This window comes from Ruditapes philippinarum, unplaced genomic scaffold, assembly GCF_026571515.1.
Source record: "Ruditapes philippinarum isolate M1 unplaced genomic scaffold, ASM2657151v2 ctg963_1_1_1_1, whole genome shotgun sequence".
Taxonomy (NCBI): domain Eukaryota; kingdom Metazoa; phylum Mollusca; class Bivalvia; order Venerida; family Veneridae; genus Ruditapes; species Ruditapes philippinarum.
Window position 1 is genome coordinate 198,244 of NW_026866535.1, and position 22,472 is coordinate 220,715.

Sequence of the window (22,472 nt, forward strand, 5' to 3'; positions counted from 1 at the left end):
TTATTTAGAGAACAATGAATACAAAGAAATGTGTTAGTGTTTTAATGCTTTCGGATATATTTGGGTTGATACTTGTTGAGATTTTTTATTCCACTACCGGTGGTGGAACTATAAACACCTAAAGCCTCCTCCAAAAGATGGAAGGGCTTTGAAAAAGACGGATAAAAAAACCAATTATCAATATCTTGTAAAACTGTTAAGCTACTCTAGCTTGGTAAAAGCTGCCAGAAGCATTACCCGGTATTTATCGTTGCTATTGTTCCGTTGGGTTGCTGCTTCTTCCCGCGGTAAAGTTGTATCCTGGTTTGATGAACATTTATGGCCTGTATTGTTCTTGTTGCCGGAATGTTGTATGCAGCTGCTAATAATTATATTAATAAAAAAGTAAAAAAAAAACTATATAATTTCCAAAACACAACTAATTGTTAATCCATTGTTGTTTATTTTCTGACCTTTCTCATCACAAACGCTTATACTTAATTCAGAAATATCAACCATGTGTCAATTGTTTGTATTGTGGATTACTAAAATTAATATGAACAATATCACCGAATGGTTTATTTTCAACGGGAACAACACAAAGAATATTACTAGGAGCACCATCAAAGAAATTGTAAGAACTATTTATCCTGCTCAAGATGAACATATAGTTGTTTTAAGGTGCAAAATCTATTGTTCTTTCACCATAGTTCGTTTCATTAGCAGTAAATCTTTTCTTATTTTTAAACCCTAATATTTTTTTTAAACCTTTACTTATATTCAAATTATCTGAAGTAATTAAAAGAGGCAATACCATTTGTTTCATTTACAGTTAATGTAATATTATAATTGTCAAATATATCTACTATTTGTTGAAAACTGTAATAACCATTTGTAATCTTGTTAGGACTATCAAAATCCTTTTTTTATATATTCATCAATTAAATTATACCAACCTATAGTATAAGTAAAACTCTTTAATCCGATTATCTTATTACCACATTTGTTATCTATATATTGTAGTAAATTTATAGTGTTTTTCAATGTTTGAAATTGTTTGATACATTTTTTAATGAATAAAAATGACAGTACATAATTTCAAATACAACGAAGAAGTAGTTTATAATACAGGAGGAATATATCTTAAAAAACCTATAAATATAATAAAACAATCCGTTATTATTTCATCAGATAAGAAAAGTTTTAATGCGGATTTCCCAAATATATTTGAAAATTACCTATTACCCAAAAATATCATCAAATGAAATAGTTAATAGATGGAATGCAGACTGGTTATCGTTTTGGCAAAATCAATTAAACTTCGCTATATGGTGTGCTACTACAGGTTGTGGTATAGATGTTAACAACCATTTAAAAGCAGGAGGGTTGACCGGTTCACTATTTCTTATTTCACGTTTACTACCAAACAAGAAGAATATTATTTGAATTAGGCATTGCTCTACCACAAGATAAAAGTTGGAATGCGTTCAACAATAGTTATGACCGTGGTGCTTACGAAAGAATATGTAAAGAGTTTAATGTAGACCCTCATTCAGATTGGAAACAAAAAATGTATAAAAGTGGAAATGGTTTAGGATTAGTTCACACAACTAGTCACTCTGCATGGAAACGAACTGATTTTAGACATGATTATTCTTCAAACATATTTCTAGCAGCACATCATCTGATTTAGATTTTTCTAAAATGACATTCGGCCTGAAGTTCCAGGTGGAAGAAAATGTGGTATTTCATCATGTGAATATCTTCCGCCAAAGAAAATTCATATTGATTATATTCAACAAGAAGATGATGTTAAGGATGTTTGGACCACATTTATTCTCGATAAGTCAGAAGGTTTTACGAGAGCAGGTGTTCAACGGATTAACAAATCAATAAGAAACCTATTGTTGGGCTATTCTTGGTTCACAATCTCAAACTAGAACGGATATACTCGGAACAGGAACAGCTTTTGATGCGCAGAAACAATTTCTTGCAAAACGTTGAGGATGCAATTAATAGTCCCGTAGATTTACCGAGTCAAATTAAAAGATATCAAAACACGTTAAAATATGCAAGAAGTAAAGTTGATTATGTTTTTGGAATTGGATTATATATGACACCCAGTGATATGGAATTAAGAATCGGAGAAATACAAAATTATAATAATAAAATTATAGTAGCAACTGATTATCAAAAGCTTGGATTGAATAATGATGTTAATATTCAACCAATTCCAACAATTATACATACAGAAATTAAAGGAACGCCAACAAAGAAATCTTTACCAGAACATAAAGAAATAGCTAAATCTTTAGTTAAAGTGTCAGATGGAATAGAAAAAAAAGAAAAAAATATATCAATAGAACACGAAGATAAAAAAACAGCATTAATAGTAGGAAGTATAGTAATAGGTATTATTGCATTTTGCTTTTTATAAAATTTTAATGTTTTCAAAGGGATCCCTCTAGAGGTTAATTTTTTTAAATTTTTTAGGGGGTGTGGGTTCGAGTCCCGCCGGGGATAAAAAATTTTTTTTTTCTCGTGTCAAATCATTCTTCATTCAGAAAATAAGAAGAAAAAAATATTTTTTTTTAAAGGTGCCATTATGTGCGGTGTCTATTAATTTTTTTATTTTTCCGGGTCGCGGGTTCGAATCACGCCGGGGGATAAAATTTTTTTATTTTAAAAAAGTAGGTTATAAAAAAAGGGGGTATAACTGGAAATTATTTTTTTATTTTTTAGGGTGGGGGAGAGGATCAATATCCTATATTACTTGTTTTTATTTCTGCGGACTTTATTTCTGCGGCACATTCTTTGGACAAACGTGATTTAAATTCTGCGACTCGTCTTATCAAAATCTAAGTCACATTTCTCAACCTATTTTTTCGCACATACACATTTGTTTAGCTTCGTCACCGCAAAACAATAAAGTAATTACAAACAAATGTACTGTTTGCTTGCAAACAAATATAATGCGCAACAATAGAAAGGTATGCAGCTTTTGATCATCGTGAAATGACGTGTGAAAAATATAACCCAGTAGTATCTTTAATTGTATAATTAAAATGTTGATAGCAGTTGACCGTAAATCAGATGACAATTATAGTAGACAACGATTATTTAGCAGTATAAGGGTTGAAATGGTTTGAAATAGCTATATTCTTAAATTAGCATCATTAACAATTAGTACGTCCTTTAAAAACACAGATTACATAATAAGCCTACAGCAATTAAATACAATTTGAAAACCCCCTTACCGTTATAATACGTTAGTCGTTATTACTGTAGACGAAACAGGTCATAATGCAGGACACATATCGTAGCAGGTGAGTAAAATATTCTGCGGTTTTTATTTCTGCGGTCATGAAACTGACCGCAGAAAACGCAGAAATAAAGTCACCGCAGAAAAAACCACTTATATGGTAATCATATTAATCATGATTCGTTTGAATTGAAAAAAAAAATGAATTCCTTATAAAGTTGCGTGAAAGTTTTGTGAAATTTTACATAATTGCAAAATCAATAGTTTGTTTGATAGTATTCTAGGTTGCAAAGTTAAAAAAGAGTTTTAAAACATCAAAAATTAAAAGGGATATTGGGTTTTTTTGAACTTTCCTTTTTTTTAATGAAAAATAAATCGAATCTTTCACAAATTAAAAATTTTTAAAAAGGCAAACTCTCCCAAAAATTTTAATTTTATTTTTTTAGAATGATATATATAAACCCACCTCCCTGGTTTCCCCCCCTTCCCATCGCAACCTTAAAGTGAAAGTTTTTGCTCAATTTTCAGAGTCCCAAATTTAGCTGAATTACTTTATATTTTTTAAAAAGGGTGGACTGTAAATATTTGGGGTTTGAAACCAAAATTGTATTAGGGAAAAAGTTTGGAGGGAAAAATTTTAAATTTTGCCTAAAAAATTTTTTAAAAACTGCCCCACTCCCTTTTTTTAAACCAAACGTTAAAGGAAATTCTAATGTAAAACGGTTTTCAGAAAATTTTTTTTTGGATTTGGTTTTTAAATTATTTGGGTTTTTGGAACTTAAATATCAAAATTGAAGGATTTATTGGCAAAATTTAAAATTTATGTTTTACTTTTCCCCCTTTTCTCAATATACCTTTTTGGGCAAATTTCACTTTTTAAGCAAAATAATTATTGACAAAAAAATGCCCAAATATGAGGAAAATTTTACGGCCCTTTAATAACTTCTGGGGATTTTTTCCTTTATAAGAAAAAAGTTTTTGCAAAATCGGGCGGCGTTTCCCAGGGGTTTTTTAAACCCGCTGGAAATTTCATCTTTGGGATTTGGGGGTTCCAGGGCGAGTCGCCCCGTGCCAAACAACAAGTTTATTTTAGCCCACTTTTTGAATAAAAACCCCGTTTTAAAAGACGTTTTTTTAGAAGGGGGAAAATGGTGCTTTTGATGACGTTTATTTCACTTGTTTTTTATTTTAAAATTGTAAATCATACCCCATTTTTTAAGAAAATCCCTTGGGAGGGAAATGATTTAATTTCCCTGATTTATATATTTAAAATTGAGGGAAAAACCAAAATTTTAAAAAATGGGAAAAAATATGCAGGGAAATCAAGAAAAAAAAAATCTAACATATTTTTTTCGGGGTTTGGATCGGAATATTTCCGTCCCTCGGGAACCCGCCCCTGGGGGTAACTCGGGGGGAAACCTCGTTTTTCCGCCCAAAGGCGGGTCCCCTTTGGGGCGGGTATTTCCCCGGGCCGAACCGCAAAATATGACAGATATTATTATTAAAACTCAATACTCACATCTTAGGTAAAGTAACACAGACTTGCTGTTTGATCCGACTTTAGCACTATCAGCTTGAGGATAGTACGATCTACATATCAAATATATCCTATCATCTGATGTAGCAGGTGTAAATGTATGTTGTAAGTTGACAGTATATGTACCGTCACTTTGTAATGTCCCTGAACTTGTAGATGCCAATTGGTTAGAGCTAGATATACTGTTCTTATACCAGGTTACCGTTGGTGAGGGATATCCTCCAGTTGAAGTACATTGTATTGTCAGACATTGTCCATCATTTCCGTTAACAACTTCACGACTAGCATTCAATTGCACGACATCTGAGATTAAGGGTTTTCCAGGTGATGCTGAAATGATCAAATCAGCTTCATATTAATGTCAAGTTGTTTCATTAAAAAAATTGTATGATAACGCACTAGATAATCTGAAAGTATGATTTTACCTAGCCGGTCAGTACGTCATAATTTCTTTTATTCAATTTTTGTAAGAACTTTTTTACGTTAAATACTATACATCATGTTACTGTCCAACAACTGATTATGTACAGTAGGGTGAACGTGTCAGTTTACACGCAAAACGCACGTTACACGCTATACGAACGCACGTTACACGCTATACGAACGCACGTTATACGCACGCAAAACGAAACGAAATACGCAGACGCACGCAAAACGATATGCGCTAAACGAAATACGCTAAACGATATACGCACGCTAAAACGCACGCAAAATGAAAACGTTTCTAAACCTTTATTAAAACATCGTAATCATTTTAGGTTTTTAACAACTTTAGCTACATGTAGATCGTTTAGCGATAAATTTTGATTATCATATAGATCTAGATCTATACTGTATGGTAGCTAGAAATGTATTTTAAACGAGTTTATGTAAGAACTGAAATGCACTCAACCTAGCACCGAAGTTAATTTTTTATCACAGCCTCAACAAATGATTTTTAGAAATATTTATAAGCTATCGTGCGCTAATATCGAAAGTAAAATAGTTAGGATAACGTGTTCCTTTTTATGCGCAATCAAATAAATAAATATCCCTTGCATTCACTACGTAATCTATACGTAATAGTCCAACATGGCCGACATTGAATTATGCATTGCAAATTTTTATAAATATTCAGCGCTAACAATTAAATTCAGATGGATTTATGAGGCATATCTATATTTTAAGTGAGGCTGCATGATAAACAATCGAACTATATAATCTTGAGTGTAAAATAAAGGAATAAACTATTTTGACAGAAGTCACGAAAACAGATTAAAAACACAGGATTCTACCACGGATAACATTAAGGGAAATGGATAACATTAAGGGAAAAGCTTCCAGAATCAGGAATGATTAAATTGCTGGCACAATACGTAGATTTAAGTTGATGTCCTGTATGTTTCATTAGGACACCGCATGATTTATCTTGTCTTGTCGCCAGTAAAATCTTCTCAAAACGAAAGTGAAAGTAGAAATAAACAGTCTACTGAAATCCAGTGAAATCACAAAAAAAGGTAAAATTTCTAGGGCATTACAATATATGAGTATATATAAATATTAAGAACGCAATTTTATTTTAGGTCTGAAACAGTAGTCGAGAGGAAAAAAATGAGGAAAATAAGGAAACCGGTTGTGATGTAAAGTTATTGGATTTACAAAGACAGCGCAACAGAAAATATTTTTCATATCACTTAAAATTGAAATTTATTGACGTGCGCTTAATATGTATTAAAAAGAGGATATTGAATGAGTGTAAGTTCAATGCTGAATTTATTGCACGAGTTGAATAAAATTATATTATGCGACCTCTGGTGAGCATAATATTTACTTTATTCAATGAGTGCAATAAATTCAGTAATGAACATACACAAATTTAATATAATATTCTATTTAACACATACTAAAAATAAAGACCGTTTAAAGTGAAATCAGAGTCATTTTTCAACGACGCGCCTATAGTTTAACACTAACATTTAGCACGTCTTTACACTATGTTTGTATAACGCTAATGACGTCACATAAAAATATATGCACGGCCGTACAATACCATATTTACGGAGTCGCAAAATCGGCACTGGTGTGTGATAATATAATGCTTTATCACACACCGGTGCCAATTTTGCCACTCCGTAAATATGGTATTGCACATCTGTGCATATAATTGACATGACGTCAATAGCGTTATACAAACATTGTGTAAAGACACACTTTAAATATGCAGCCTGACTGAGACTTGAGCCGCCCGGGACTGTACTGTATTGAAAACTCAATATAAACATTCTATTCTAAGATTTATTTACAAGAGTATTCACAGAGATGTTGCTACATTGCATGTGTAATCTAAACTGTCTATCAAAGAGGGCTCAGAGAGAGAGAGTTCTCAGAGTGTGCATATTTAATCAAGTAGGCGGAGCTAATCTCTAAATACTAACAACACTACATCTCCGCCTTGCTTAGGTTTAAAGTTCACTGGTCAGTCCTAATGAAGGACATTAATTATTTGTCTGACAGTCATGTTATTGTCTCAGATATCCATTGATTCACAGGTGTTTATTTCAAGCTGGCGTTGCCACTACAAGTTAATGATTATTTTATATCCAGTAATGATAGTCTCTTGATTGCTATCACATTTAATCTCAGTTTATGTTCTAGAGGCAATAAGTCTAGAAAGTTACTGACTGTCCGTAGTCCAATAAATTAACTTAATGTCTAAACTGTGTTGAGTAAATTGTCAATGTTTACAGAATACAAACAGGTTTTATCAGCATGAAATAAAACAAATTAGAATAAAGATTGAAGATAGAATCTAAATGATACACAATTAGTTTAAGTATCAAAATGTCAATTGAATGTTTCATTTATACTTGTATTCCATTTTCCTCTGGAGATTTAAGCACATAGTAAAGAATTGTATGATTATCAGCAGTTATATTAAATCCCTGTTTAGAATGTTTGTGTACATCGACAGTTTAAATAATCATTTGTTTGAATGAATGTTCCTTTTAAGTTGAAGCTAACTTTTAGTGGATTATTATGCCACTGTTTAACACTGTTTACACATTTATTCTTCTAAATAGTCATATATATACAGGTGGTTTTCACTAATTTAGCTAACTTTTAGTGGATTATTATGCCACTGTTTTACACTATTTACACATATAATCCTTCAAATAGTCAGGTGGTTTTCTGTGCCTTTCAGATCTTCGCAAAGAAGTATAATCATTTGATGTAGGTAAAGTTTCAAACATTGTGCTTTCATCGGGTTGTGATTCTATGCTCGTTTCGTTGTAAATTGGTTCTGTATTACTGTGTTCACCCTCGATATTTAAGGGAGAAGTTCCATTTAGACTTTGGGTCTGAGAGTTGCCGACACGTTTAAAATGTGATGAATTTCTAGTGATTTGTTTGTCTTCTCGCTCTGCCGTTATCATTGATCCTTTTTTCTTGGTTACTTCATACGGTTTAGGGTCGTATGTGAGTTGTGAGTTTGTTTTGTTTGGTTTGCTTTACTAACACACTGTCGCCTATTTTAACTTCAGTTTTTCGAGCGTTTCTTCGTTTATCAGCGTATTCTTTCATTTTTTGTTTTGATTTTTCTGTCATTTTCTCTGGCCTTTATGTCATTTTTAGATTTCTTTTGTTTTTGAACCATGGGGAATTTTGATGTTAATAGGCCTTCCGTAGAACAATTGTGCAGGGGTTTCGGCCGTTTGTCCCATGTGGTGTAGATCTATAATTCCTTAAAAATGCATACATGTCTTGTTTCCAGTTTGTATGGTGCACATTAGAAGCTCGTATTGACTTGCCTATGGTTTTCATGAATCGCTCACATTCAGCATTTGCTTGTGGCCATAATGGGGTTATTTTCCTATGTTTGAAGCCCATGTGTTTTGCAAAACTTTTAAATAGGTGAGAGTTCATAGGACTGCCGTTGTCTGACTTGAGAATTTCAGGAATTCCCGTTTCTGAGAATATTTTGTCCAGCACAGGGATCACTGTATTTCCTGTTATGGAATTTAAGACTTCTACGAAAGGAAAACGTGAATATTCGTCAATTAGTACAAGCAGATATTTTCCATCTGGAAATGGGCCACAAAAATCCAAACTAATCATTTGAAAAGGGTATTTTGGCATATAACTCATGTTTAAAGGTTCATGCTGTTTTGAATTTGTTGCTGCTAAGCACGGAATGCAGCTTTTGCACATATTTTCAACTTGTTGATCCATGCCTGGGAAGTACACTTTCTCTCTTAAAAGTTGTTTGGTTTTAACAATTCCCTGATGACCTTCATGACCTAATAATATCGTTTTATCTTGCAACTGCCTAGGAATAACAATTCTTGATTCATGCAGTAAAATTTCACCTCCCTGGAGATTTACTACCGATAATTCATTCTTACAGCGAGAGAACGTATCAAATACTTTATTTTTTATTGGGTGTTGCTCCAACAACCCGTCTTTATGGATTTAATGGCCATTTGGAGGTCATTGTCCGTAGAAGTTGCCTGAATAATTTCATTCATGTTCATTGCAACAGGTACATCATGATATGCAAGAAAACTTACATATTCTTCAGCTATGCTTGATTTGCTGCCTTGTCCTGTGTCTGGATGTCTGCTTAGATAATCTGACATGTTTGACTCTCCAGGTTTGTGCACGATCCTGAAGTCATATGATAACAGGCGCATTCTCCAACGTTCCAGTCTTGCAGATCCAAGTTTTAATTTAGGATTATTGTAGATATTCTCAAGGAATTTTGCATCAGTTATGACTGTGAATTTATGTCCAAATAAGTATATGTGCCAATGTTCTAATGACCAAACTAATGATAGGTTTTCTTTCTCTTGTTGACTATAAGATCTTCGTTCAACATCTGTCAGTGATCTGCTTGCATAACACACAACTTTATCTTCTTGGAGCATAATTGAAGCCACTTCGACTGGAGATGCATCTGTAATTATTTGTGTTTCCTTATTAGGATCAAAGTAAGTCATTACAGTGTCACTGCTCAGAATGGATTTAAGTTTGATGAATGCTTCTTCTTGCTCATTTTGCCATACCCATTTTGCATTCTTCTTGATTAGACGACGTATTGGCTCGGCTATAGTGCTGTAGTTCGGTATGAAACGTGATACATAGTTTGTCATAGCAAGGAAGCTTCTTACTTCAGCCACTGTTTTTGGAGGCTTTGTGTTTTTGATTGTTTCCACTTTTCTGGGGTCGGCTGACATTCCATCTTTACTAAAATATATACCGAAGAACTCGAGTCTCTGCTTGTTAAACTCGCATTTATTTTTTGTTCATGGTGATATTTTTGTGCTGGAGTCGTTTTAACACTGCTTCAAGTCTTCGGTCATGCTCTGCTTGATCCTTTGCCCATATTATTATGTCGTCCGAGATGTTCCTTACACCGTCGAGACCTTCTAGTGCCGTGCATAAAGCATTTTGAAATATTTCAGCTGCACTATTAATGCCGAAACTAAGGCGTTTGTATCTCCTTAATCCAACATGTGTGGTGAATGTCGTAATGTTACGGGATTCTTCTGATAGTTCCAACTGATGAATATCCATGGTTTAGATCTAGTTTGGAGAAGACCCTGGCACCACTTAAGTCCACCAATCATATCATCTTATCGTCGGAATTACACATGTCTTGTGCGCTTTATGGCTTGATTAGGTAGCCTCATGTCGACACAGATCCTTATTTGGTTTATTGTTACTTTTCGGCTTTTGGTGTAACAACAATTGGTGATACCCAATCTGTGGGACCCTCGACTTTCTCAATTATATCCAAGTCTTCAAGCCTCTGGAGCTCTTTCTCTACTTGCTTTCCTTAAATGAAATGGTATGCGTCTGTGTGGCTGAGTAACAGGTTGAACATTGCTATCTATGCATAGTTTTGACTTTTAGTTCCCTTCATTTTCCGCATGCCTGTAAACACTGATTGGTACTTCTTGCAGAGTTCATCCACATTGCTATGTGTGACTGCGTTTATTACTGGAATGATGCCAAGGTCAACGGATGTTTGATATGATAGAAGATTTCCACTATTGCCCTTTCGTCACATATACTGGAGCTGATGTTATTTGCTTTTAGATTCATTTGTGCCTGAAAATTTGCCTAATAATGTCACTTTACTAGAGCCATATGCGTATACCTTGGTATGAGCTTTCTTCAGACCGAACTTTACTTTAAATTAAATAGTTTTGAGTAAGTTTCTTTCATCTATCACATTTATTGATGATCCGGTGTCTACAAGTGCTTTGATTTTGCAGCCATTGATATAGACTTTTAAAAATTTGGTCTCTGCAATTGCATGGAATTTACAGTAAAGTCCTATTATTTTGTTTGCATCATCCTCTCTGTCTTTGTCACTATCACTTTCACTTTGTGAAGTATCAATTAAGTTTGTTTGTGAAATTATTGTCCTGTCTCTTTGACAAGCATACTGCTTCAAAATGATTTGTCTTCGAGCAAAATGTACATGTTTTTCCACTGGCTGGGCATTTTCCTGATTTGTGTGGATATTCATAGCCACAGTATCTGCATATTGATTCCTTAATGATGTGTCTGCGTCTTTCTTTTTGCGCCTTTTGATTTTGTCTTTGTTGTGATTTTATAGCATTAACGACGTCATATTTTGCTTGACCTTCAATTTCAGATGCTTGTTGATCTGATAGTTTTAGTGTCCTTGCTTCTTTGATGAGACTGTCTAATGTCAGGTCATCGCGTAGTGCTTTGCGACGCAGTCGAGTTGAGGTGCAGCCTTGAATGATTTGTGACTTAATTTCTTTGTCTGTTTCCGGAAATTCACAGTTTATACTTAAGTGTCTTAAACGTGTGTGAAAACTATCAATGTTTTCATTAGATTCCGGTTTTGCCTGTCTAAATTTATATATCTCAAATTCTGTGTTTTTCTTGGGGGCAAAGTACTCTGTTAGCTTTATTTTTGCTGATTCGTAGTCATCCCCTGTATTCTGCAGTACGTCGAAGATGTCATTTACCTCTTCCCCTGCATAGTGTAGAAATAAGGCTCTCTGACGTTTTTTTATCTTTAATGTCCATGCCAATCATTAAGTTTTCGAATCGACCTGTCCATTTCCTCCATCTTGTGTCAACACCAGGTTCACTTACACCAAATGCCGGAAAAACTGGCAATCTTTGTGCCATACTGTCACTGTATCAGTATTATTGATAGAGCTAAGTTGTAACAAAGTCCAGGAAAAGTGTTTTAAACTTTAAATTCCAAAATGTGTAAATTTCCGGTGTTCACTTATTTAATTTAAACAAACAAATATCATGTTATCCAATTTTTCTTTTTAAATCCTCGTCGCCATTGTACTGTATTGAAAACTCAATATAAACATTCTATTCTAAGATTTATTTACAAGAGTATTCACAGAGATGTTGCTACATTGCATGTGTAATCTAAACTGTCTATCAAAGAGGGCTCAGAGAGAGAGTTCTCAGAGTGTGCATATTTAATCAAGTAGGCGGAGCTTAGCTCTAAATACTAACAACACTACAGGGACCCCTTGAATACAGTGTCGAGGCTGACTACCGGCTAAGCTATCAATCCGCTTGCATACTCCTCCCCTCAATAGTGAACAGTTCTTATCTGTAGAAATGAAAAAATCAGTTTTACGGTATCCTTTTTGTGATTCCATATACCATGCCAGTAATGGTCCCCTGACAGGGAAGGGAACACTTCCTTACTGATATTGGATCTGAACACCTCAGTGTCTGCATTATAGGACATACAGTAGGGTGAACGTGTCAGTTTACACGCAAAACGCACATTACACGCTATACGAACGCACGTTACACGCTATACAAACGCACGTTATACGCACGCAAAACGAAACGAAATACGCAGACGCACGCAAAACGATATACGCTAAACGAAATACGCTAAACGATATACGCACGCTAAAACGCACGCAAAATGAAAACGTTTCTAAACCTTTATTAAAACATCGTAATCATTTTAAGTTTTTAACAACTTTAGCTACATGTAGAACGTTTAAGCGATAAATTTTGATTATCATATAGATCTATATACTGTATGGTAGCTAGAAATGTATTTTAAACGAGTTTATGTAAGAACTGAAATGCACTCAACCTAGCACCGAAATTAATTTTTGTCACAGCCTCAACAAATGATTTTTAGATATATTTATAAGCTATCATGCGCTAATATCGAAAGTAAAAAAGTTAGGGTAACGTGTTCCTTTTTATCGCAATCGGATAAAGAACTATCCCTTGCATTCACTACGTAATCTCTACGTAATAGTCCAAAATGGCCGACATTGAAAAATTCATTGCAAATTTTCATAAATATACAGTGCTAACAATTAAATTCAGATGGATTTATGAGGCAAATCTATATATTAAGTGAGGCTGCATCATAAACAATAGAACTATATAATCTTGAGTGTAAAATAAAGGAATTAACTATTTTGACAGAAGTCACGAAAACAGATTAAAAACACAGGATTCTACCACGGATAACATTGAGGGAAATGGATAACATTAAAGGAAAAGCTTCCAGAATCAAGAATGATTAAATTGCTGGCACAATACGTAGATTTAAGTTGATGTCCTGTATGTTCCATTAGGACACGCATATGATTTACTGTCTTGTCGCCAGTAAAAGCTTCTCAAAACGAAAGTGAAAGTAGAAATAATCAGCGAAATCACTAAAAAAGGTAAAATTTCTAGGGCATTACAATATATTAGTATAGATCTATATAAATATTAAGAACGCAATTTTATTTTAGGTCTGAAACTGTAATCAAGAGGAAAAAAAATGAGGAAAATTATTGGATTTACAAAGACAGCACAGAAGAAAATATTTTTCATACATTGTATCACTTAAAAGTTTAAATTTATTGACATGCGCTTAACATGTATTAATATGCTTTATCACACACCAGTGCCGATTTTGCCACTCAGTAAATATGGTATTGCACATCCGTGCATATAATTTGACATGACGTCATTAGCGTTATAAAAACATTGTGTAAAGACGCGCTAAATGTTAGCGTTATACTATAGACGTGTAAATGAAAAACTACTCTTATTTCACTTTAAACGGTCTTTATTTTGTGTATGTGATACAGTAGGGTGAACGTTTCAGTTTACACTCAAAATGCACATTCTGGAAAAAACGCATGCATGTTACATGCTATACGAACACACGTTACACGCACCCTTAATGAAACGAAATACGCAGACGCATGCAAAACGAAATACTCTACACGATATACGCACGCTAAAACGCATGCAAAATAGAAAATGTTTCTAAACGTTAATAAAATATCTTTATCATATACATTTTTAACAACTTTAGCTAGATCGTTTAGTGATTTGATTAAATGATAGCTAGTCATTCATGTATTTTAAACGGGTTTATGTTAACTAACTTATCTTATGTCCCAGGTTAGAGCTGTAATGATATCAATCCGCGAATGCACTCAACCTGGCACAATATTATTTTTTGTCGGGCAGCCTAAACAAATGATTATTGAAATTATAAGCCATCAAGCGCTAATACATGCATTAAAAATTATTTAACAGGGTCGTCTTATGCACATTTCTGAAAAAATACTTTGCTTTATACCAGGAATCTCTTAGATAGATAATAATTACTTCGACACCGCTTCTGGCTTAAACAAAATAAAACGAATGGTAGTAACTTTAGCAAATCAGCGATCAAATTATCAAATCATTTACATACAGGCGAACGAAATTAATACATGACCTTTTTACACAAAGGAAAACATACATTGCAGACGGGCAGCCCAACATATTTTCCAGACAAGGGCTAAATCTATATGTTTCAGGACTTTACACCTCCTGGACGTTTCGGCCCTGAAAGTTTCAACCTCAATTTTTAACCACCTTTTTTTCAATTTGATAAATATATATAATAAATACCATGCATTATGGGTTATAATATATTCTAACATGACCCGCATTTACCCTATTGACGTAGAAGAACGGAAAGTGTGTGTTATTATGCAACAGATGCACAGTTTGACATTCTATATTTAGACATGTGACGTAATCATTATACAAGTAACGTAACCACAAAAAATCTGACACGCCGAAAATAAGTACGGAAACAAATCTGAGCCGCAAATTTGCTTAACTATCAAGTACGGCAACATTTATTTGTTCACTGCAGGCTGGTCTGGATCCATGCTGGTCGCCGGACCACTATGTTGGTTTTGTCATGACGCGGCTCATTTAACTTTTGACATGTAAACACTGAACTGGATCAGGAAACAAGGATTGACAATTTTATTAAGATTGCTAAAATAATAATTGTAAGTGTTTTTTTATTGTACATAATAGGAATATTGCTATATCATTGTATTCTCTTTGTTTGATTGGACTGGTTGAAATTCATAGAAATCCCAAATCAAGGTATCATTATTTAACAAAAGATTATTATTAAATATCACAATAACAATACATCAATATGACTGTCAGACAGATCTTGAAACAAAATAAAGGGCTTTAAAAGCCCAGGCCACATACAAAAATAGTATTCTATGCTTTGATAATGAGCTGACAGATAGGGGAATTTTGTAAAGGGACTTGCTCAGCCTGTCTGTTGTGATTACATGTCTAAAAAGTACATCATGGTATATTTTAGCCACCATAGAATTTATCTAGAAAAAAATATAGCTATTTTTATTTGTACAAAAATATAGAAATAGTACAATGTATGATTAGTAAAATGTTCACTATACATGTACAAAGAATGAAACTATTAACAAATGTCGCTACAGCCGCGGTACGGTATTTAGAGGGTCACGGGTTCGAGTCCATGTCAGGATGCACTTTTTTCTCACCCTGTGGCTGATATAACATTTGTATAGCCCAGGTAGAAATTAAATCACAATGCTAAATAACCCTGGGAAAATCGAAGAAATATTTGCATACACAGTAGGTTTATAACGATTCAGTATTTTAACAAGTAAAACGTGTAAGCGGCCGAATAGCTCGGAGGAACTCAAGAGCCGCGGAATGGTATTCCCAGTGTCAGGGGTTCTACAATGTAAAATTATATAATAATAAGATATTTCTCATTATTCATTTACCTTAACAACATGCAAAGCAAAGTTAATACGTTATATATATTTTTGTAAAGTGGGCCGAGTTGACCCGTGCCGAGTTGACCCGTGCCGAGTTGGTATAGGGCCGAGTTGACTCTTTTCCCCTGCCAGGCTGTAAAATATCAATATAAATCTGTCAAGAAAAATAGGGAGGAACTGTCTAAAATAATTATCACCCTAAATAGGATTCGGATTGGGTTCGGACAGTCTTTGATGAAAAGTCAGAAGATGAACTTGTAAAGGGGGTGGGGTGCTAGTCTGATTACCATCATTTGATGTCTGACGAACCTCATATCTAATATATATTGGTTCGCATATAAACACCTGTTTGCTGAATTTAATATCAAAAATGTTGCAATTAATAAGTTACTAAATGTTATATGCGTATGTAAACTAGGATTAAAACTAATTAATCTTCGGCGAAAAGCATGTAGAAATCTGACCAGTATTCACCGCGAGGTCACAAACTTTAAAACTTTAATGTAAACATCACAATAATACTTCTTTATATAATATTTCTATTCTTTGACAGGGACGCAGAACATCTCTTACATGTTTAAGAAACAAGAAATTTACATAATATATCTATCTAAGATATTCTTTTACTTCTTTATAGAGCTCTAAAAATAGTATTTAATGATTTTAATTCTTCATATGACACATTAATAAAAAAAGTTAATATGCCTACTTTACATTTGTCAAGAATTAAAATAATAGCCAAAGAAGTGTTTAAATGCCTTTACGGAAAATCACCACCATATATAAATGATTTAATTCAATTTAAAAATTCCAATTATTCTTTTAGGTATCAAAAAAGTGTAAATGTCCCAAGGGTCAAAACAGTAACATACGGTAAGAATTCTTTTAAGTTTGAAGGTGCCCAGATATGGAACAGTCTCCCTAATGACATCCGCAAGGTTGAAAATTACAAAGAGTTTGGGAGACTGATCCAGGTCTGGAGTGGCCCAAGCTGTAAATGTGCTATGTGCTTGTAAATTTGCTATGTGTTTGTTTATTCTGCTTAGTTTTAATTTATGTAAATGCTTAGACTACATGTTTTGTTTGTTTGCCTTGCTTTTGTGCATCCCTTTTAGTTTGCTATGATGCTTTGTTTATATGTTGTGTGTTAATTTTTCTTAAACCCTTGTATTTTATGCTAGTTGAATCTTTGTTGTGTTTGTATGCTTTGTTCATATTAAAACTCCTTATTCCCCATTCCATTAGGCTGTGCATGCAACCACCTTAATTTTAGTTTACTTTGTTTGTTACACTGTATGTGCTATATCTTGTTTCTTTTTTATGCTGTATAAGTTCTATCATAAATTTTTATGCACTTTTATAAGTAAGTTTAATTTTATCTATTTATTTATTTATATATATTTTTTAGGAAACCTTCAATTACGTATTTATAAATTGTAGATGTTAACTTATAACTATTACTATTTTAATAATTTTTTATTTATTATTATTATTTTTATCTATTTCACATTGCTATATGTATCATACTTAAATTTCTAGACTACAGGCATTTATTACTTTTAGAAACTGTTATTACCTTTAATACAATATGTACTGTGCATGTCATCAAGCTATCATGCCTTAATTTACCATCTTATTGTAAAGTTCTTCTTAACCTTGATACTCTTATTTCATGCTTAAGCTGCTAATAGTTTTATATGTTTTTATTTTCAGAACTGTTGTATGTAAGTAAATATGTTTTATGCTTTTGTTATTGTCGGTAAATAGCTTATTAGCCGACTTAAAATAAAGTTTCTTGTATCTTGTATAGTAACAGACGCAAAACATGGTACTTTATTAAGCGCTTAGACGAACGCAGACGCACGCTAAATAAGAAACGCACGCTTTCAGACGCACGATAAACGAAAAACGATACACGGAAAACGAAAAACGTTAAACGCTTGAAAACGATGCACGCTTGAGAAAGCGTTTCAGCAAACGCACGTTGCACGCTATACGCACGCACGTTACACGAAAAACGGACGCACGAAAAACGCTATTTTTGACAACCGAAACGTTCACCCTACATGTACTAATATAAAGTTTGTAATTGTTTGTACTTGTATATCTATAATGCATTGAGTGTATTTAAAGATTTCTTCTTTGCATGACAAATGTGTTGAAAATATGATAAACAAGATCAACAAGGAAAGGCGGTGTTCAATGAACGCAACCCCCATATGACCCAGCAACAAGAACCAATGGCAAGGAGCCCAGGGGGAGATCATCATCATTTTACAAAAAAAAGTGGCTTTTATAGATGTCGTTATATGTATATCAAAGGTCAATATTATGTAATTAGTGGATATATCTGAAGTTGATAAATATTTGAATATCAACAATAATTATGATAAGAATCACAGCTAACATACCTAATTTAAATGATCCTGTTAGTGGAGTAGCTTGTGTGATGGTTGTAACAACAATGCTGTAAGTATACGACCCGTCATCTAAAGAGTTTCTAGAAGTCCACACACATCTGTAGTAGCCTGTATACTGTGTACTACTTGAACATGCTGAAGATCCTGATATCTGGATGGAATTATCCTGTTTATATAGGTATCATTATTCAATAGATTTGGCATATGGTCTTTATAATTATAAGAAATCTCAGGGTTTAAATGGTTTTAAAACTTTTTGTATTCACTGGTTATTAAGGCAACATGGGAGTACAATAATGATCTTATGCCATTTAAAACAGCATTTCTTTCTTGATGGAGATTATTTATTTTTATCGAAATATCTCGAAATAAAACTGACCTCTACTCAGCTATCGGAATGATTTTGAAAGGTTTATTCTTGTCTATTGTTTATTCTTATACCTGCATATTAATTTCATACTTTACTTCATGGACATACACAAACGCACGCACGCACACACACACGCGCACCAACGCACGCACGCACGCACACACCCAAGCACGCACCAACGCACACACACACACACACACACACACACACACGCACGCACGCACACACACACACATACACACAACGAATATATATTTGTACATGTACAGACAGCTCTTCAGTCACATCGTTATGATCGAAGTCCTCGTTATTTGAAGCATTTTCTCAAATATTTAGCGCTAAGCTATGTTGATGGTTTTTAAATGATCTCTTTTGTAATTTAATAGATTTCTTATTTAAAAGCTGAAAGCAAATTTGTCAAATGTAGCGGCTTACTGCAGCATGCAAAAGAAACTTAAGTGAATAAGCCCAACTATAATGTAAATAGGTCCACGTAGCTGTACATCAGTATTTACTAAGTTAAACATAAAACTGCCTTAGTGAGAACTAAGTCACATAATGGAACATTAATATGTAGATGTTCTGAAGATTTTTAATGAAAAATAGAATCTACTACACTACACCGATTTTCATTTACATGTAAGCATAGTTTAGGAAAAACTTCTAAAACATGGGTGCATATAATAAAATCAAGCCACAATGAATATTCTATTTTTTTAATGCGTTTATTTAAGGTCGCCGCCGGAAAGCCCATATGGGCGACCGTACACTCAAGTCGGGCCATCCTAGAGCGTCCCGCCGAGATTTTTTCGTCGATTTTTCCAGCTTTATTGGTGGAGGAAGACCCCAGGTGCCCCTCCGGTCATTATTTCAGGCACGAGCGGGCACCTGGGTAGAACCACCGACCTTCCGTAAGCCAGCTGGATGGCTTCCTCACATTTCTACCCGAGTGAGGATCGAACCTACAGCGGTGAGGGACCTGTGATCTCAAGTCAGCGACCTTAACCACTCGGCCACGGAGGCCCAGTATTCTATTTATCGATTTATGTTTCCTTATCAGTTCAGCTCTGATGCTACCAAATGTTTCAAAATATTCTTGCATGTTTTTTTTTACAATAGCATACGAGTACACATGTACATTGTTAAACCTTTAATTTCGTCACTTATATTCAATAAAAGTTCTCTGTTTATCAATTAGTGAATTTTGTGTATCACTACCTTTTTCATAAAATACATGTAGAATAATACCTGTCTTTTAAATGTAATAGTGAGTGTTGGTGAGGCAGGATATAGTTTATCTACAGTTATCTGTACTTTCTTTCCACTTGTTACACTGTGTGTAGCTGATGATGCTTTACCTACAAAATAAAAACATTTTTACTTGATTATAAACACTTTACTTCAATGTGCAAGGGGTGTGCATAATTATAATTTATAAATAATAATAAAATACCGTTAAGATAATATCATACATATATAATAAAAACTTTAAAACTTGCCTATAAAGACGGGATTAATTTTTCATCGGGTGGTACATATAAATCGATTTTCACGAGTGACGGTAGCCACGAGTGAAACATAATTTTCAAACCACGAGATGAAAATAAATCTGTTATTGATAAAAAAATCTCGTTTTTTTTATTATTACATACCTTTCCTCTTTTTCTTTGACTTTACGTTTCGAAAGACTTCCCCTTTAATTTTGTTTAATGACTGAATTTAGAATAAATTAGTCCGGTACGACAAAAGTGAAAATACGGAAAATTAAAATATTCATTTTATTTCAATATTTATCAATATTTCATTTTATAAGTATATGATAAATTATCCTTGTTTTGACATTTCAAAGCTTTATTTTTCTGTTTCAATAATTTCGAAATATATTGATCTTGTACGAATGGAACAATACGATCTTTCTATACTTCATGGTATATGTGTAGATACTCATCCCGTTGCTTTTCGTAATAATAACATATGGCAAAGACGTTGAACAATGTAAGAGCTATCATTTGCAATGTTTCAAGCAATATACATGTACAAGCAGTTTAGTTGTTTCATTTTTGTATTATGATATATCAAATGAGGGCGATATCAAATTAAAGTCATTTATCACATAAACCTTGGAGCAATTTAATAAAAACGATACAACACTAGTATAATAACACTTTGACATGACGTTATTTACGTTTAAGATATAAAAATAGCGTTTAAGTGCGCTAATATTAACGTTACACTATAGGCGCGTCAATGCAAAATGACTCTTTTTAACAGTTTACCGTTCTTATATTATATATGTGGTAAATAGAATATTTTATTCGTGTAGAGGCTCTCACGATATGATTTCATTCAACTCGTTCAGTAAATTTAATATCAAACATACACTTATTCAATATCTTCTATTTACATGTATTTAACATAATATCCTAAAATGGAATATCAATCTGTCTAAATATTTGAATGTTATTTCTTTTCACAAATAACATTGATATATGCTTTGTATTGTATTATTTGTTGCTTTGTTTAAAAACTTACATTCTATTTTAAGACGTTTAAACTGACTCTGATCAAATCCATTTTTACATCTATAATCTCCTCCATCAGTAATGTCAGTGTTGTGTATTGTCAATGTAAACGATGATGTTCCAATTGTTTCTGTATATTTGTTGTTGTCCTCTGGTCTTACTGTTACTAAGGATCTGTTCAATCCATACCAGCCAATAGAGGCGGCAATTTTACCAGTAAACTGACAGGTTAGAACTGTATCATCACCACAGTTACCAGCACTTGGTACTTGAATAGTAAGTGTACCTACAAAGTTAAATATTAAAGATCAAATGTCATTATAGTGTAATGTCAAGTTAAGTTACGACATTTCTCAACATTTTGTATATTAGTTGCTTTGTTCTAGTATTTAAATAATAGTGAGCACTCGTATGATTTCCCAAACTTTGCTTCCAAATAAATTATGTCAGCCTTCTTCATTTAATAAAAGTGTGTTAGGAAAGATATCTTGATGATAATTATACAGAAAATTACCGACTAGTGATAAAAATGTAACGTATCTATTCTTTAGAAAACACCGTGAATGTTTAATTTTAAGTAAGTATAATTTATAATTTATAAAGCCGTTAAATTCACATTTTTGTCTTATGTATTTTAATTATGATGTAAATGTTTGCGTTCAAAAACTTTGTGATACGTACTTAGTACTATTATCCGATACGACACATAATAGTCTTTCATAACTAACAATTATGTATACATTTTGTACTGTTAAACATAAATACTAAAGATTCTGTATCAGGTTATTCAATATATCAGTTGACAACAATGAAATAATTTTTCAAAATGAAATATAATAGTTCTCTTAACAAATATACAAGTTGCGGACGAAAAGCACTGAATGAAACTTTTAAAAACATAAAATGAAAGCCCTTCGTTTAATAAAACAAGAGTTATATAGAAATATATATGTTTTAAGGACTACCTTGTGAGAACGAAATACATATTCCAATGATAAGTATAGAGAAAAACATGATTATTAAAATACATTTAAGTCATGTCAATAAACGTTTAAAACTTCCTAGTTGTATTTTTGCGTGTATATATATATCATGTATACACATCGAAATGTATTAAGATGAAAAATGTTTATACATCAATCATACCCTGGTTTATTTAACTTAAGATATAGTTTAAAATACACTAACAGGAATTTAAACCAGCAAAGTACATAGATATATCTCTGAAATTTAAACAAAGATATCCTCGTTACATACACAGTGAAATAAAAACAAAACGCACCATTGTCTTACAA

At 33.2% G+C, this 22,472-nt stretch overlaps 1 protein-coding gene across 1 annotated transcript; it reads right to left on the reverse strand.

Moving 5' to 3' along the window:
* Positions 1-233: 233 nt before the first annotated feature.
* Positions 234-22,264, reverse strand: LOC132732792 (protein amalgam-like). The gene is made up of 6 exons (XM_060719303.1): positions 22,143-22,264; positions 21,188-21,463; positions 19,904-20,013; positions 18,277-18,451; positions 4,761-5,108; positions 234-361 (listed from the first exon to the last, which is right to left on the reverse strand). The coding sequence occupies exons 1-6, from the start codon at positions 22,189-22,191 to the stop codon at positions 234-236; spliced, it is 1,086 nt and encodes a 361-aa protein (XP_060575286.1). The 5' UTR covers positions 22,192-22,264.
* Positions 22,265-22,472: the final 208 nt, after the last annotated feature.

Excerpts from the sequence above, each read along its gene's own strand:
- LOC132732792 (XM_060719303.1), bottom strand. The coding sequence starts at position 22,191 with ATGTTTTTCTCTATACTTATCATTGGAATATGTATTTCGTTCTCACAA. Across the intron at positions 18,452-19,903 it reads CTATTACATTTAAAAGACAG|GATAATTCCATCCAGATATC; the intron begins GTATTATTCTAC and ends CTATATAAACAG. Across the intron at positions 362-4,760 it reads TGTGTTACTTTACCTAAGAT|CAGCTGCATACAACATTCCG; the intron begins GTGAGTATTGAG and ends TATAATTATTAG.